Below are 18,887 nucleotides of genomic sequence, written 5' to 3' on the forward strand. Positions count from 1 at the left end.
AAATATATAACGATTACCTCAAATGGATTAACCTAATCTTTCCTGTTTGACAGAGGGTTCTAAGTCTGTGTTAGCCAATCAGAAAATCGATATGATCGATATAGTTTACAGAGCTATTTGCATATTCACAAAATATTCTGATATGTCCAGTATTTTATTCATAAAAGCAAATCTGACCAATCACATCTCTTATTAGCACTGTGGAAGTTGGCCTTCATAGCCCATTGAAGAGGAGCCTCCCTGTACACTTTATGTAGAATTTGTTTGATTCCGTCATTTGTGACAATTGTGACTTTATATCTCCTTATTCTGACTTTATTTCAGATAATTGTGAATTTATATGTCATGATGTGACTTAAAATGTGTTTCCATATGTGTCTTTTTGGTTCATCACAGGAGGCTGTTAAATCTGACACAGAGACACTGAAGAATCAGTATAAACTCTAAATCCAGCATAGAGGGGTTCAGTGAATGTGGTGTTGAATGTGTATAAGTGTGTGAGTGTGTGTGTGTCAGAGACCCTGTAGAAGGACAGAGTGCCGACCGACACGTCCACATACACTCCTACTCTGTTAGAACAAGATGAAGGGACAGGAATGTTCGTTCTCTTACTATTGTGCCAGACAGAGTAATTGTCATCACAACAGTACAGATTCCAGGACTTTTCATTCAGTCCAAACCGACATTCACTCCCTACTTTCCTGCTGATTCCTTTATATGCCACTGCGACATGACCCCATCCAGTCCATTCAGCCTCCCAGTAACAGCGTCCAGTCAGACTCTCTCGACACAGAACCTGCTCCTGGAGCTCAAATCTCTCTGGATGATCAGGATGCAGCTGATACTCTTTCTCACATGTTGTTTTTTTGTTCCCATCAGACAGAGAGAGACGAGTGTGTGCTGTGTTTGGATCCAGAGTGAGATCACAAGCATCTGAACACAGAACATCAGATCAGAAGAGCGGTGGCATTAAGAATGCAGAGGTTTGCATGTGTGTGAGGACTTACATTTCCGCAGTCCTGGTGTGATCCTGAAATTTCCTCCATGATCCAAACTGAGCAGAGAGAAAAACAAATAATGTTTAAAGGTGCAGTATGTAATATTGGCTGCTAGCTGTTGTAATGGGTACTGCAGTCCATATTCAAAATATTGGAGAGAGTTGTTTCTCCCACCCCGTCCTCAGAATCGACGCTCACACGATTTGCCAGATTGAGAAACGCAGAAGGAATGAGGGTGCATGACAATGGAAAGCGATACATTTCATGTTCCTTTCATGAGCCTTACATTGCAAGCTGATCAGCCAATGTAATAATTTGCAATGTTTTTACTCCAGAGGCTTTTTAGGTTAGGTAAAATCTGCAATCTTTGACTCAGTTGTTTGCTGGCTGCAATCCGCTGTGTTTTCCACCAACTGGCAACCCGTGTTTCGAAATACTATTGGGCAAATTTGCAGTGTAGCGGGATCACACGGACCAAAACAAAAACAGACATCCAGCTCCGGAAAGCACATTTAAAAGTAGAATAGCTGGCTGAAGCATTGTTTTTCATAGAAACTAGTAGTTGAACTTGTTTCTTGTATTTCTACAAGCATATTATGGTAGTTTTATGATTTAGTAAAGTAAGGACCCAATATATTCTTCGCTTAGGAGAAAAAATACTTTTCAAATAGGTGACCATTTAGATGATCCTTTAAGAGGATATGCAAATATGTGGTAAACAACCAAAAATGTCAGCTGTGAAAGGACAGACTAAACAGAGGAAATGAACCGGAGAAGATTTCCATGTAAAAAAAAAAAAGAGCCTCAGAGCCACACCTACCTATTACATAAACGCCACGGACCAATGGTAGTTCGAAGGTGTTTACCAGAATTTTCAGACTTTTGTTTTTAGCTTTTCAAGAAAGTATATGAATTTGCTTTCAATATTTACTGATGTCCTGCAGAGTTCAGCTCCAACCACAATCAAGCACACCTGATCCAGCTAATCAAGTTTACTTGAAAATTACAGGCAGGTTTGTGAAGTCAAGGGGTTAGAACAGAAGTCTGCAGGAAGGTAGACCTCCAGGACCAGGGTTGACAACGATTCATTGTGCACTTTATGAACATTCTGCAGATTTTATCTGAAATCGGTAAATATACTCGTTCGTTATTTGGTAAAGAAATAAAGCTGTAGTGTATAATTTTTTTAAAAGCTGAATTAAATTAAAACAATATAACAGATTAAAAATGTTGTTCTTACATGAGGTTTATGGATTTTTCTGTATTAAATCAGAGAAAAGTCAGCAAAAAAAATAATGGGAGCACAACATTTCATAAAACATTATTTTAACAAAATATCCCTCTTAGGAAACATATGAGTCATAATTAGCCCACATACTTGAGTATCTCCAGTTTGTAGTTTGAATCCTTCAGTTTGTCGTTGAGCAGCTGGACTCCTGATTCTCCTGGGTGATTGTAGCTCAGATCCAGCTCTCTCAGGTGTGAGGGGTTTGAACTCAGAGCTGAAGACACATAACCACAGCCTTCCTCAGTCACCATACAGCCAGACAACCTACAGACACATACACAGTCAGATCATCAACAAACACACATCAAAATTATGACCGGCTGAGTGTATATATATCCCTTATATGCTCTAACACACCTCAGTATCTCCAGCTGACAGTTTGGACTCTTTAGTCCATCAGAGAGCAGTTTCACTCCTGAATCCTGCAGGTCATTGTTACTCAGATCCAGCTCTCTCAGGAACGAGTTTGAAGATTGAAGGGCGGATGCCACAATTTTACAGGACTGGCAACTGAGATTACAGCCAGCAAGACTAAAAGAAAGCAGAACACAATTTTCTGTCTGTAAATTCTCTAACAGTTAAAATGTATCTGACTGAAGATATACAAATATTAAGTAACTTAAATGAGTATACAAGAGAGAAAAAACACTCACAGAGCTTTCCTGCACTTGATCACAGCTGGTATTAGTCTTCTTCTCCCCTGATCTGATGTGTTGTATTTCTTGAGGTCCAGCTCATCCAGCACCTCCTCTGACATCTGAAGCATGTAGGCGATTGTTGAGCAGTGAGCAGGAGAGAGTTTCTTCTCTGAGTGTTTGTCTGATTTCACAAACTCCTGAATCTCTCTGGACAGAGTCTGGTCTTTGACTTCCAGCAGGCAGAGGAACATATTGATGGATCTCTCAGTGGAGAGTCCATGTCCATCTTTGATCTTCTCTTTAATGTACTGTGTGGTTCTCCCGATGCTCTCTGAGGTTTTCTCTGTGTGTGTAAGTAGATCCTGTAAGAGTCTCTGATTGGACTCCAGTGAGATGCCAAGCAGGAACCGCAGACACAGATCCAGGTGTCCATTCTTACTCTTGAGGGCTTTATCTACTGTTTCCCTATGCAGATTATGAACTACATCCAAAAACTTGGATGTGTCGACATTTTTCATTACATAAAGGTAAAACAAATAGAAAGCAGTGAGAAACTCCTGGACGCTCAGATGAATGAAACTGTAGACTTTCCTCTGATGAATCACAGATTCCTCCTTAAAGGTCTCAGTGCAAATCCCAGAATACACTGAGGCGTCAGTGACTTCTATGCCGCTCTCAATCAGGTCCTCCTCATAGAACATCACATTGCCCTTCATCAGCTGTTTGAAAGCCACTTCAGCAAGTTTCACAATCACTTCTCTGTTGGACTGCAGTAGTTCCTCTGGATCTCTCTCTTCATACTTCTGATTCCTCATGTTGATTTGAATCAGCAGGAAGTGGATGTACATTTCAGTCAGAGTTTGAGGGATTTCTGCACTCAGATCTTCTTCCAGGAGCTTTTGAAGCACAGTGGACGAGATCCAGCAGAAGACGGGTATGTGGCACATGATGTTGAGGCTTCCTGCTCTTCTGATGTGTGAGATGATTCTGCTGGCTTGATGCTCGTCACTGATTCTCTTCCTGAAATATTGCTCTTTCTGAGGCTCGTTGAATCCCTGAATTTCTGTCAGATGGTTGATGTATTTGGAGGGGATCTGATTGGCTGCTGCTGGTCTCGAGGTGATCCAGATGAGAGCAGAGGGAAGCAGCTCTCCTTTAATGAGGTTTGACATCAACACACCCACTGATGAAGTCTCAGTCACATCAGAAACTTTCTGAGCATCAGAAAACATCAGTGTGATTCTGCTTTCATCCAGACCATCACATATAAACACAACTTTACACTCCTCATAAATCTTTGAGTCCAGACTGTGAAGTTCAGGATGAAAGTCCAGCAGAAGTCTGTGAAGACTGTACTGATGATCTCGGATCAAGTTCAACTCTCGAAATGGAAGCACAAATATGAAATCTACATCCTGATTGGCTTTTCCCTCGGCCCAGTCCAGAATGAACTTCTGCACAAAGACAGTTTTCCCGATTCCACCGATGCCTTTAGTAAGAACAGTCTTGATTTGGTCTTTCTCCTCACATCCTGGTACAGGTGGGGCTTTAAAGATGTCATTGCAGATGATTGGAGTGTCTTGTGAGTGTTGTGTTCTGGCTGTTTTCTCCATCTGTAAAACCTCATGTTCTTTATTCACTCCTTCTCTCTCTCCCTCTATGATGTAGAGCTGTGTGTAGATCCTGTTCAGGAGGGTTTCATTCTCTTGGAGTTTGTTTCCCTCAAATAATTTCTCATACTTGTTCTTCATGCTGGTTTTGTGCTGGTCTTTGACTCTCTGCAGGTCTCCAGTCTCCAGTGTGTGTGCAGGACTGATTCAGTTTTGTCCTGATAGTGGGATGTAGAGAATGGCACATATCTGATCAGCTCTTGTATCTCCGCCCTGCTGTAATTAAAAAAGTAAAGAGCAGCAATTGCCGTCATTAGAATGACCATTAAATAACATAAAAAATATATTGGTTACTATATATGATTTTATGATGGTTTTTTTTCATGGTATTTCTTTCTTTTTCTTATTTCTTTTTTTTTTTACAAAGTTTTTTCATTAAAATAATTTTTCATCTTAGATGCACTACAATAAATCAACAAGTAAAGGTTTATACTAACGGAGGATCAGAGGTCACTGGTCCATCACTGAAATGTATGGGTTGCATCATGGATCTGCTACTCTTCAGAGACACAGCGCTGGGTTCTGGAGACTCTGATCTCAGTCTCTTCCTCCTGCTGATACTGACAAATGACAAACAAACAAAAAGTAATTTTGGAGCACTAGCTATGCTGTATAACTAGAATTATCAATATATTTACACGTATTTATTAATTTAGCAGAGACTTTTCATCTTTTAATCCATTTACAATAAAGCAATACAAAAGTTCATCCAATAGAGTAACATGAGAGAAAAGAGATTAAGTATTTTGATTGATTTATTTGACAATATTGAAATTTGTACACAGAGGGATCATACATAATTTCAAACTGTCGAGGATAAAATGCACAGAAAAGCCAAATACTTATTTCCATTGTGGTCCTCTATGTTTACAAAATGTAAGAACAGAACAGAACAGAACAGATCATATATGGAGAGAAATCACCATCAAGTTCAGCATCTCACACTACATCACTTTAAAATTAATGATAAAAAGGCCTTTCTAAAATCACTTTCAACTTTTATCTGCTTTATACAACAAGGTAAATTATTCCAGGCTATAGCACTAATATATAGAAAGGAATTCATCCCCATTAAACTCTTAAATCTACAAGGATAAATATCAGTGCTACTCCCCCTTGTGGAATGACTATGCACATCAGGTACCTTGGAGCACTTTTCTTTATTATTTTAAATGCCAACACCAATTTAAGAAATGTTACCCTTTTTTCAACTTTTAAAAAACCAAGCTCTCTAAAATGTTCATCATTTAGATGCAGCTGTGGATGTGCTTTCAATATTACCCTGCATAGCTTATTTTGAGCAGTTTGCAATTATTTTTTTGTTCGTTTCGTACTACCACTAAACCAAAATGTTGCAGCATAATCATAGTGTGCCTGCACTAATGCTCCAGCTAACATTTTTAAAGTTTGAGTATTTATAAGCCGCTTGTCTTGCTAAAAACATTTTTGAACGAACTGAAACAGCCATATTTTCTCCTATCAATTTTTTATCTAATACACATCCCAGATACTTTACTTCCTGTTTTGGTGTAATGATCAAGTCACCAACCTTGCCGTGTAACAAGAAAGGAGTCAACAAATGAAGTCCACGCAAACTCTTTCTCCATAGCATTCTGTAGTAGGCTAGGCCAAGTGATTCATTCATTATTTCATTCATTCGTTAAGTAAATACAAATACAATGCCTAGAATATCCCCCAAAAAGTCAAGGAACTTTCTTCACTGAGTTAGGCTAAATATCAGAATGACAGTTGACAGATGTGAGCGCAAAAACTACAAACACAACAGGTATTCACCTCAGAGAAGAAGATATGGATTAGGGCTATATTTTGTGTTGTATTTTTGTTAATCTTGATTTCTCACAAATTGTGTGCTTTTCTGGGCGAGTCGGAGTGAACTGCGGTGCTGTCTCATGAACACGCAGTCAAGCACAGACCATCAGACAAGGTCAGGATTTTTGTTAAATAATACATTAAATTTCATATCGTAGCCTATACCAGAACACTTAATTTAGACTATGGCACGTATCGCATGGGATTATTCTGTGATACAGATGAAAAAAATGATGCTGGTCACTATTCACAGCCATTAAATGGATGAGCACGAGCAGGAAACTTTCCTTTTGTGGTCATAAACAGTGTTACATAAACATAAACAAAGTAACGCGTTACAGTAACGTAACTACTTTTTTCGGGTACAAGTAGTGTAACGCGCTACTACTAAAAATTTGGTAATTAAACGTAGTTGCTTTTTCAATTTGGTGCATCGTTACTGTTCCCAGGGACAGATTTGACAGCGACACTGCCTTCTCAGCTGCGCGCTTGCCCAATAGTCACAAGCTCCACGGTACGTGACAGAGGCTGGTAGCAGAGCAATCAATTCTGTGAATTACACTGCGCAAACCAAAAGTAATACTACACACCAGATGAAGAACGTTTGGCTCTCCACAGAACATAAAATATTCATTTAATTTTATTTTTCGTGTTCGCATTTATGGGGAAAAAACAATGTTACGGATGAGACAGTTCTCCGTTACGGACGTGACCGCTCTAAAAAGCGGCACTAAAACACTGCTTTAGGCCCCAGTCACACCAAAAGCGGTTTTCAGGTTTGAATACGCGAGGCGCACAGCACTGCCCCGATCACACAGAATGAGCAGTGCGCTGCGTTTTTTATGTTGCTAGGCAATCACCGAAACAGCTGTCCTGTCAGTCAAGTAAACGTCAAATCAGCCTTTTATTAACTTGTTTTACTTTCTGTTAACATTGTGGTAGTTACGGTTCGTGAAGTCGTTAAGCTCATGATAACCCGCGAGAGCACCACAAGTTTATCCTCCATCATTGCACTCTCTGGGCGTTCAAAGCAACTGTAGCCCTTTATCAGCACTCACCCACTGCAGGAATACACTGTAAATCACTTTGAATAAAAGCATCTGTTAATGCTGAAATGACCAGTGTCTCACCTGGGTTCAGAGGTCACTGTTGCATCACTGGATCCAGACGGAAGATTCCTCATGGATTGATCACTCTTCACAGACTCACAGCTGGATCCAGGAGATGGAGGACTCGTTTCAGAGGCAGTGTCCTCATCTTGTCTTTCAGTAGGGAAACTCATTTTAGTTTTCTCCTGCTCTCATTTCTCAAAGTCAGACCTTTTGTGAAGAAACACAGTTATTTTTAAATAGTTTTATGTAGTACGATGTTGCAATAAAGTACATCTTAATTATTTTTAGAACATTGACTTTTTCCATATTATAATGAACACAAACAAATATATCTCATTGTAAACTAAAGCATATGGTAATTGAAAGGTTCTTTTAGAATATTTGTTATTTTCTAAATATGTCAATAGGTTTAAACCTTGTACAGAACCTTTTAATGTCCCTTTAAGCCTTTAATGAACCTTTAACAGAACATGTGTTTCCAACTGTTAAATAAAATACACTTCTATCCTCTTCTTCACCAAGCAAGTAAACAACAGAACATTTTAATTATTAGGGTTTTGGATAAATTTGCTTTTACTTAAACAAATAGACTTTTAACTTAATTGTGTATTTCAGACAGACACTGTCACATGACAAAACAATCATTTGCAGATACAAACTAACATTTAGTCAGAAATATCTTCAAATTCAAAATGTTTATTTTGCTGTTACCTGATCTAAAAATATCTGAATATAGGATATTATATATATATATATATATATATATATATATATATATATATATATATATATATATATAATTTGAATGATTATATAATATTATAGAAAACAAACTATTATTATTGCTATATAAAAATATTCCTAGTAGGCTATATAAGCTAAATCGCAGGATATCAGAAGTAATTTATATGTCGTCAATGTTTCCGCCATTTTGGTTAGATTCTAATGTCTAAATATACTGATTTGTGTTTTAAATCTTATGTAAAGAAGAACATAAACCTAAATGGCGGAAAAATGTTATATCACTGCATGGTAACATGAAGTACTTTCTGAACTCACCACACAATATGCGACCGTTTAAATATCCACACAGATAACAGGTTTAAAGCCTCGGAATGGCGTCTCTTCTCTTCCGTCTCTTTTACTTTCGTTTCCGTGTGTTTCTACCTGGTGAAGGTGTGTCTTGTTTACTTGTAACTCCACACTCGTATGAATAACAAACTCACTCCCTCTAGTGGCGCAAAGAGTCGCAGATTCAACAGGACTGTGTATTCTGATACCTGTGTGTCTGTTTGGGGATGGGTGATAGCACAATAAGCATTTTTAGGTTACCTGCGGCCTGTTTCAGAAAGGAGGTTCAAACAACTCTGAGTTAAAACTTGAACTCTGAGTGGACTTACCCTGAGATGGGAAACTCTGAGTTTTCGGTTACAGAACAGCTGAAATGAGTTAGTTCAATCAACTCTGAGTTGACCTACTCTGAGTTAAGCACGTGTACCACAACTATAAAAAGCCATTATGAATGGAGCAAGATATTATGAGTCACCATGGCAACAGCGCCAGACAAAAAGAGCTCTTTATATTTCTCACCAGCAGAACTGGATGTGCTTCTGCAAGCATTTGGAGAGTATGAACACATATTATTATTATTCAAATATCAAAATCAAGTCAAATTAAGAATAATTCATGCAATTGTATATTGTTTATTTGAAAGCATTAAAAGTGCAGTTTCTTGTCTCTCCTTGTATTGTTCAAGTGGTTGAGGTTGATATGGGATTTAGTAATTAGTAATAAGTAGACCAATACTTTCTAAAGATAGTCATTATTACATTAATCTAATTACACTGTTGAAGATGTCATTTGTAGTTAGTAATTAATAACTATTTTAGAGTAACTTACCCAACTGTTATAATATCAGAGGTGAAACTGGAAGAACAGTATGTTATTCAACCTCATTTTAATGTTCATGTGGAGCAATCCTGCAGGCATTAAAAGAACATGCCAGCAGCTGAAAATAAAATATAAAACCATAATTCAATCAGGTAAGGCTTGAGCATATCATGGGTGTAGGCTACCTGACTTTACATTTGACATATTAAATAACTAAATAGCATCCAGTGTCTCGCAGTGCAGCAGCATTTTTGGCTGAGGGAATTCCTGAAGGGACTTAAGAGCCAGTCACTCCCGAAGATCCAAGGGCCTTCATAAAATGTAAGAGGTGTGTTATTTTTTTATAAAGGCTGTTTTTGATATTTCCATTTATTTTACTTTGGGTTGGTTTTTTTTGTTGGTCCCAACAGATTCTGATGGTAATATCTGTCTTTTGGAGCCTCCTGTCCCAACAGAACCCCAGGCAGTCGTGAGTAGCCTAATACACCATTATGACAAATAGTGTTATAAAGTGTCCTCAAACAAATGCTCATCTTCACAAGACGATGGGGATATAGAGTTTCTGCTGCCACAAAGAGGCCTACAGAGGTAATGCTAATATTACTTAGAGTCTTCACATCAAACAATCAGATTTTTAAAAAAAAATTATGTGGAGTAGCCTATAGATTCTAAGTTTAAATCTAAGTATAAACGGGTATTCTTTGTTTCTATTTTCTTCAGTGATTCTGCTTGTTATCATCAGGTGTTTTCAATAATCGAACAATCATCACTCAATTAATCACAAATCTTCTAATTAACTCTAATAATTAGTGTTACTTTTAACACCCTGCTGGTGGTTCCCATATGAACACAGAGCGGTGTTAATTTAACACCGGGGAATTAACTGTGCAGGAATGATCTAGCACTCACAGTAAGGGCAGACGTCCTTCATCTTCTCCCACACTTGGTACTTAAAGTTGCCCAGATATTTAGGAACATCAATACGAGCTTCTGCATCTGGAAGTGTGTATTTTGCTCTTAAAAAACAAACCTCACATAATCAGTTTTGAATTTTACTTAAAGCTCATGAATAATTAGAAAGTAAAGTAGTAACGTGAAAGTGAAAAATACCTGTTCATAATGTTGTAATAATTCTGAGAAACAGCACAGAAACACACATACATTGGCCGGGCATACACTGTGCAGTTTTCGTCTGAATTTGAGCTGATTTCTCAGCCATACTGTTTTTTTTTTAAATTCGGACAAATTCTAGCTTTGTTGAAGCAGAGCTACAAAGCGATTGCCCTAGTGTTTTTCACCTCACTGCACCTGCGCGAAAACAGAAATTAAACCATGGTGACAATAAATAAGTATAATATTTATTACAGTTTATTTTGACGTTTCAGCTCAGAGAAATGGACATACGACCAAGGAAGCGCACAAAGCATGTTTCTTCTGACATAGACACACAGTTCTGGGTTTGGAGAGTCCCTGCATGTGCATTTCATATGTATAGTGTGAGCAGTCAAGTCACAGCTCGACAATTGGACCGTATAGTGTGAGCACATAAATTGTGAGCTTTGTCTTTACATTGCATGCGATTTACTGTACTTAACAAAAACATTGCTGAAATTGCACAGTGTCATCTGACCCTTAAAAGCACTTTGGTGGTATATCCACATCTAGATTTAGTCACATAGATTCAGTCATTTTAAATTTCATAAAAAAAATAAAAATAAAAAAAAGATTTTTTTTAACCCTGATCCTGTCCTGAAGAGTTTAGTTCCAACCCTAATCAAACACACCTGAAGCCGCTAATCAAGCTCTACAGGATCGCTTGAAAATGCACGGGCAAGTGAGTTGAAACAGGTTGGAAATTAACTTTCAAGGCAATAAAGCTGTGTAAGAACTCAGTGTGGAGCGAAGTCCAAGATTTACCACTGTGTGTGTGTCTGTGTCTGTCTGTGTGTGTGTGTGTGTGTGTGTGTGTGTGTGTGTGTGTGTGTGTGTGTGTGTGTATATGTGAACCGACCTTCAGGAAGGTGATGTCATTGTCCTCAGAAAGGTTTTCCAGTTCTCTGACTCTGTCAGAGAGAGACTGTTTTCCTTCTTGAATTATTCTTTCCAGATTTGCTTCCTTTTCATTTTCTTCTTCATTTTGAGCTGATATCTTGCTATCCTCCTCCTCCATTTTTTTTTTTTCTTTTTTTTCTCAAACTCCATCCTGATACTCCTCTCTGTCATATGAGTTTGAGACTGTGGGGATAGCATGTGTGAAGACCTTATCATCCACACAAATCTCACAAGAGGAATAAATAGATATCAAGCTGTACTCAATGACCTTGCTACAAATCTGTCAGATTTGTCCTCACAAAATCTACTTAATGAGAGCTTTAAAGTTGTCCAAAACTGCACTTATAATGTTAGAAGGGTTTTACAACAAAGGCTGTAATAATTAAAAAAACAAAGGCCATTTTCTTATGTTTACGAATGCTTTCAATCTTAACTAACCGTGCAAACAGGCTGGTGTAGTACCGAAAGCCATCAGAGGCAGACGGTGGGTAAATACTACACTCCATTAGGGTTGCAAACTTCAGAAAAGAAAAATGCGGGACAATCATGGTTCTTTACAGGAAAATAAGGGACTCTCAAAATATTTGTAGCTACTGTAAACACAGTATGTGTTTACATTTTTCTCAGACATAAACACATTTGTTTTGCTTAACCTATTTATGTACAATTTAACGTTAATTCTAAAACGAATTTTAAGGTCACACAAAAAGTCACATTACACACAAACCATAGTTAAAAATAATAGCATTTATCTGAAATAGAAAGCTTTTGTAACATTATACACTACATTTTAAAGAAATTAAAGAAAGTAATAGCCTACATTTATTCAGCAAGGATGCATTAAAGTAATCAAAAGTGACAGTAATACATTTATAATGTTACAAAAGCTTTTTTTATTTCGGATAAATCTACTTTGAACCTAGCCTGGATGACACCAGACCCTTCTCAGTCATAACCGAGAGTGGGTCTGGGGAAGGGGCGTCACCAACGGACGTCGCTCAAATGCCTCTAGGCGCAATTGGATAGATCTAAAACCAATCAGATCGATCGTCATCGTGTAAAGCCCGTCTCAAAGTTGTGATTGGTGCCAAGATTTGGAAAGATTGGAAATGGGCTTGAATGGGCTTTTGGCCAGACTGACTTGCAGAGCAAATCTAAATTTGCCAAAAGTTCGTCTGGGTTTTCCCAGGCTACTTTGAACCTTCTATTCATCAAGAATCCTGACTTTTTAAAAATAAAAATAAAAAACATTAATAATAATCAGAAATGTTTCTTGGGCAGTAAATCACATCAGCATATTATTCACTCAGGAAGATTTCATGTTTTCTTGCGTTGGCTGGATGTTGGACTCATGAACAATAATCACGTTGTTTGAATTCACTAAAACTGATATGCTGAAATCAAAACCCGGCCGGACAGTGAAAGGGATTAGCCGTTAGCGTGAGTCCGGATCGAACAGGGAGCGACCAGACAGCAGAGGATTCTGTTCACAAATCAAACAGTGATTTGTCCCAATTCTCAATTTAGAGTTTGTTATCCGTATGGTCTGATGCGCGTGAGTGTGAACTGTGATTGGATGATGACCGGTGTCGTGATCATTCTCAAGTGTTGTGTTGCTGTTGTATCAGTCAGATCAGCGTAGCAATCTATTTAATCGAGACAAGGGAGGTCCCGTACGGGACAAATAAATTAGGCCCAAAATACAGTTGGCAACCCTAGTTGGAGGTATCTGTGGTGGCGTGGCCAAGAACAGGCATGACAGGTAGTGTACAGATGAGAAGATTTATTTCTTCCAAAAATTATATACAGGGGCAGATGTAATGAAAATAATTTCCAAAATAAAGTCCATTTAAAAAGACTTAAGATGCATTCCACTAAGGTTAGCAGATCATGATGTTACTATGGCTGGGCAAATCTGACTCCCCTCTTCTTCTTCTTCTTTCAGAGTTTTATGGCAGTTGTCAAACCAGCTAAAAGGTGCATTTACCGCCACCAACTGGACAGGAGTGTGAAGCGTTAACCGAGTGAAGCAAATAATCAAATCATTCTGATTAAAAAAAAAGATCTATAAAAAATTATATATTAAACTATATTCTGTTTCCCTTAGATACCTTATTAAAGCACTATAAACCCTTGCCTCTTTCTGTGCGTTTTGAAATATGCTATTTACTGACAATGTATTAATACCTACGTAGCTTAATGATTCGGTAAAATGTATTCTTTCTCTGTTTTATTCTGTGCAATGAATCAACACATGTTCTGACTCCCCTCTGATATTCACCACTGCTAGATATACTCCTTTAGCCTCTACCAAACAAAAATAAAGGTAAATATCAAATAAAACTTTCCCCAATTAACAATAATATTTACAACTAAATATCCACTGTATCGTACCTAACATAATACAATCAAATACTTTAGGTACAATACAAAAACTACTCCAAACAAACCAAAAATGAAACTGAATGAAATGAAATAAAAGATCCCCCTCCGATCAGATCATGATGGTACAGTCCAACTTCCTCTGGAACGGCATAAGTCTGGAGGCTGAATCCCTACCTCTTCCTGTGTTTGCTGAACACACGTTCACTCCATGGACCAGAGGTATCTAGGACTCAGCTAGAGTTAAAAAGCAAAGAAGAATCTAAGAAGTGTGCACCCTTCTGTGCATTCAAACTTTAATAAACTTAACTTGTTAACGGATCCTGTGTTTGTTTCTTATACTAAGGGGATTTAAATAAAGTAACAAACCATGTTAAAATTCAACTTCAAAATTAAAGCTGCAAGCAGCGATGAAAGGGCCCTCGCACCCGTGCCATCAACACTCGGTGGCTTTAGGAAGACAGAGCATGGTTGGGCAATGTACATTTAAGGAGGTATATATAGTAAGAGTATGTCAAAGTCAGTTACAAAATGTTTTGTATAATGGTGATAATAGCATGCTTCATGACTCAGCTAAGTGTTGCTAGCATGTTTAGTATGTTTCTAGCATGCTTAGTACACAATAATTATGTTGTTAGTACTGCATAACTGTGTTAACCATGTCAGTTTCTGTTGCCAGTAGTTGGGGCTATGTCTATATCTGAATATTGCTATGTAGATGTGTTCAGTGCAGGACTTTTATCAAACATGTGAAGTTTGGGGCAGATTGGACATTGTATGCTTGAGTTACAACAACTTCCTTTAGCATTTCTAGCATGTTTTATGATGTTTCTAGCATTTTACATATTAATTTTGGGGTAGATTGGACATTGCATTCCTGAGTTACAGCAAATTCATATTTAATTGCAGTAATATCATGCTTTAGCACTTAGCTAAGTGTTTGCTAGTATGTTTTAGCATGTCTCTAGTATGTTGGTAGGATATTTAGCACCTACTGGCATTTTTTTATATGTTATTAGGAGTCCAGAACAGTGTTAAACGTCACTTCCTTTTGCCAGCAGGCGGCGCTATGACTATAACTGAATATGAGCATGGACATGTGTTCAAAAGATAACTCTTATCAAATGTGTGAAGTTTGGGGTAGATTGGACATTTTATGCTTAAGTTACAACAACTTCCTTGAGCTTTTATAGCATGCTTTAGAACTTAGCTAAGTGTTGCTAGCATGTTTCTTGCATGTTACATATTAAGTTTGGGGTAGATTGAACATCCCATGCCTGTGTTACAACAAATTCCCATTTAATTGCAGTAATATCATGATTTAGCACTTATCTAAGTGATTGATAGCATGTTTTAGCATGTTTCTAGTATGTTGTTAGCATGTTTAGCACATGCTGGCACTTTTTTATATGTTATTAGGAGTCCACAACAGTGTTTAACATGTCACTTCCTGTTGCCAGCAGGTGGCGCTATGACTGTAACTGAATATGAGCATGGTCATGTGTTCAGGACAGAACGCTTATCAAAAGTGTGAAGTTTGGGGCAGATTGGACATTGCCTTCTTGAGTAACAACAACATCCTGTTTCATTGAATTAGCATGCTTTAGCACTCAGCTAAGTTTTGCTAGCATGTTTTAACATGTTTCTAGCATGTTTAGAAGTCAATGGCATTTTTAACATCTTGCTAGAACGGCATCAACGTGTTAAACATGACACTTCCTGTTACCAGTAGGTGGCGCTATTACTATAACTGAATATTCTCATGTAGATGTGTTCAGGCCATGACTCTTATCAAACGTGTGACGTTTGGGGCAGATTGGACATTCCATGCCTGTGTTACAGCAAATTCCTATTTAATTGCAGCAATAGCATGCTTTAGCACTTAGCTAAGTGTTTGCTAGCATGTTTTAGCATGTTTCTAGTATGTTGTTAGCATGTTTAGCACTTGATGGCACTTTTTTTATATGTTTTTATATGTCCACAACAGTGTTTAACATGTCACTTCCTGTTGCCAGCAGGTGGCACTATGACTGTAACTGAATATGAGCATGGTCATGTGTTCAGGACAGAACGTTTATTAAAAGTGTGAAGTTTGGTGCAGAATGGACATTGCCTTCTTGCGTAACAACAACATCCTGTTTCATTGAATTAGCATGCTTTAGCACTTAGCTAAGTATTGCTAGCATGTTTTAACATGTTTCTAGCATGTTTAGAAGTCAATGGCATTTTTAACATGTTGCTAGAATGGCATCAACGTGTTAAACATGACACTTCCTGTTACCAGTAGGTGGCGCTATTACTATAACTGAATATTCTCATGTAGATGTGTTCAGGACAGAACGCTTATCAAAAGTGTGAAGTTTGGGGCAGATTGGACATTCCATGCCTGAGTTACAGCAAATTCCTATTTAATTGCAATAATAGCATGCTTTAGCACTTAGCTAAGAGTTTGCTAGCATGTTTTAGCATGCTTCTAGTATGTTGTTAGCATGTTTATCACTTGCTGGCACTTTTTTATATGTTATTAGGAGTCCATAACAGTGTTAAACATGTCACTTCCTGTTGCCAGCAGGTGGCGCTATGACTGTAACTGAATATGAGCATGGTCATGTGTTCAGGACAGAACGCTTATCAAAAGTGTGAAGTTTGGGGCAGATTGGACATTCCATGCCTGAGTTACAGCAACTTCCTGTTTCATGGCGAAACATCGAAATTTGTCAGGCCGCCGAGGACCCGCCCTTCGACGAAAACTCAAGATCTTCGCAATTTAACGTCGCAAAGGCCTTAAGATTACACTCACCAAATTTGAAGATGATCAGATTAAAACTGTAGGAGGAGTTCGTTAAAGTACGAGGCCTGAAAATGGCAAAAACTGCACAAAAATCTGAGAGGAAGTTCAAAATGGCTGACTTCCTGTTGTGTTTAGGGCTATGCTCCAAGAGACTTTTTTGTAGGTATTAGGTCATTACATGTATGTACCGAATTTCGTGCACGTACGTGGAACGTTGCGGGAGGCGCACTCCGTTGAACTTTTATAGGTGGCGCTATCGAGCCATTTTGCCCCGTCCAATTCTGAAACCTATATCAGATGTAAATTTTCGCCAGTTCTGACGCGTGTGCAAAGTTTTGTGAGTTTTTGAGCATGTTTAGGCCCTCAAAAATGCAATTAAATGCGGAGAAGAATAATAATAATAATAATAAATATAGCTGCGAGCAGCGATTACGGGCCCAAGCCGGTGGCACCGCAACCCCGGTGCCTTTAGTTACCTAAAGGCACCGGGGTGGCGGTACCGCCGGCTTGGGCCCTCCATCGCTGCTCGCAGCTATATTTATATATATATATATATATATATATATATATACATACATACACACACATACATATATATGTATATATATATATATATATATATATATATATATATATATATATATATATATTATTGTTCAAAAGTTTGGGGTCAGTAAGATTTTTAATGTTTTTAGGAGAAGTCTCTTCTGCTCACCAAGGCTGCATTTATTGATTAAAAATACAAACAAAAACAGTAATATTGTGAAATATTATTCCAATTTAAAACAGCTGTTTTCAATTTTTAAATATTTTACATAGTAATTCATTTCTGTGATCAAAGTTGAGTTTTCAGCATCATTACTCCAGTCTTCAGTGTCACATGATCCTTCAGAAATCATATTAATATGATGATTGATGCTCAATAAATATTCATTATTATTTTCAATGTTGAAAACAGTTGTGTACAGATTTTTTTTTTCAAAATGCTTTGATGAATGTTAGTTCAAAAGAACAGCATATATTTCAAATATATATTTTTTTAACATTATAAATGTCTTTACTGTAACTGTTGATCACATCCTTCATAAATAAAAGTACTGATTTATTTTATTTATTTACCCCAAAAATAACATTTTAATTATTACTAACCCAAAACTTTTGAGCGGTAGTGTTTAACGTTACAAAAGCTTTAGATTTCAGATAAATGCTGTTCTTTTGAACTTTCTATTCATCAAAGACTGTACACAACTGTTTTCGACATTTAAAATAATAATGAATGTTTCTTGAGTATCAATCATCATATTAGAATAATTTCTGAAGGATCATGTGACAGTGACGACTGGAGTAATGATGCTGAAAACTCAGCTTTGATCACAGGAATAAATAACAGTTTAAAATATATTAAAATAGAAAGCAGCTGTTTTAAATTGGAATAATATTTTACAATATTACTGTTTTTGTTTGTATTTTTAATCAAATATATGCAGCCTTGGTGAGCAGAAGAAACTTCTCTGTTATGTGCGCGCCACAGACTGCACGCACGTCCGCTTAGAGTTCCGCCTTTTGCCTTCCGTCAATATTACGTTATTAGAAAAATATTTTTTTAGAGAATCGATTTTTTGACATTTGTGAATCGATTCAGAATCGTCCACGTCCGCATCGCGATGCATCTAAGAATAATTTTTTTCTCCCACCCCTAGATTTCATACAAATAAACAGTTACAATTAAGTCACTTACATTTTAGATGCAATGTTGACTGTTTTTGTTCTGTTTCAGCAGCGAAAATAGTTCAACAAAGATCACGGCAGAACCATCACTTATCACGTGTTTTCTCATAACTGAACGATTCAGCATTTTTAACGAATCGGTTGACTCAAAGATTGAATGATCAATCCATAAACATCTGTCTTAATCATGATCGACTCATTCGAACGAATCGTTTGAACGAATGAATCAATGACTCGCTTATTAAGATGGATGCCTGGCGACACCTAATGGCGGTTTAGTGTTGTTTATTCTTTCCCACATGTGTGTGATTTGTGTGTGCAACATTATCATTATTTTTCTTTCACTATTATATTAGCGATTTAAAAGCACCCACTCGTGTCACACGTCGATTAACCGGTGGGAAAATATCCTCAGACACATACCTAATAAATGTATATTTAAATACAATATTGGCCTACCTGGTAAAAAGTTTTATATACTATTTTGATGTCCTTTTGGACACAAGAG

The 18,887-nt window shown here is 37.4% G+C and overlaps 1 protein-coding gene across 1 annotated transcript; it reads right to left on the bottom strand.

Moving 5' to 3' along the window:
* Window positions 1-179: 179 nt before the first annotated feature.
* On the bottom strand, window positions 180-5,392 carry LOC311279789 (NACHT, LRR and PYD domains-containing protein 3-like; the record flags this gene model as incomplete). The annotated part of the gene is made up of 7 exons (XM_084391507.1): window positions 180-933; window positions 1,008-1,054; window positions 2,377-2,550; window positions 2,644-2,817; window positions 2,940-4,736; window positions 5,032-5,154; window positions 5,376-5,392. 7 exons carry the CDS (start codon window positions 5,390-5,392, stop codon window positions 404-406), a joined length of 2,862 nt encoding a protein of 953 aa, XP_084247633.1. The 3' UTR covers window positions 180-403.
* Window positions 5,393-18,887: the final 13,495 nt, after the last annotated feature.

Source organism: Rutilus rutilus, assembly GCF_951802725.1.
Source record: "Rutilus rutilus genome assembly, chromosome: 2".
In the NCBI taxonomy this organism is placed as follows: Eukaryota; Metazoa; Chordata; class Actinopteri; order Cypriniformes; family Leuciscidae; genus Rutilus; species Rutilus rutilus.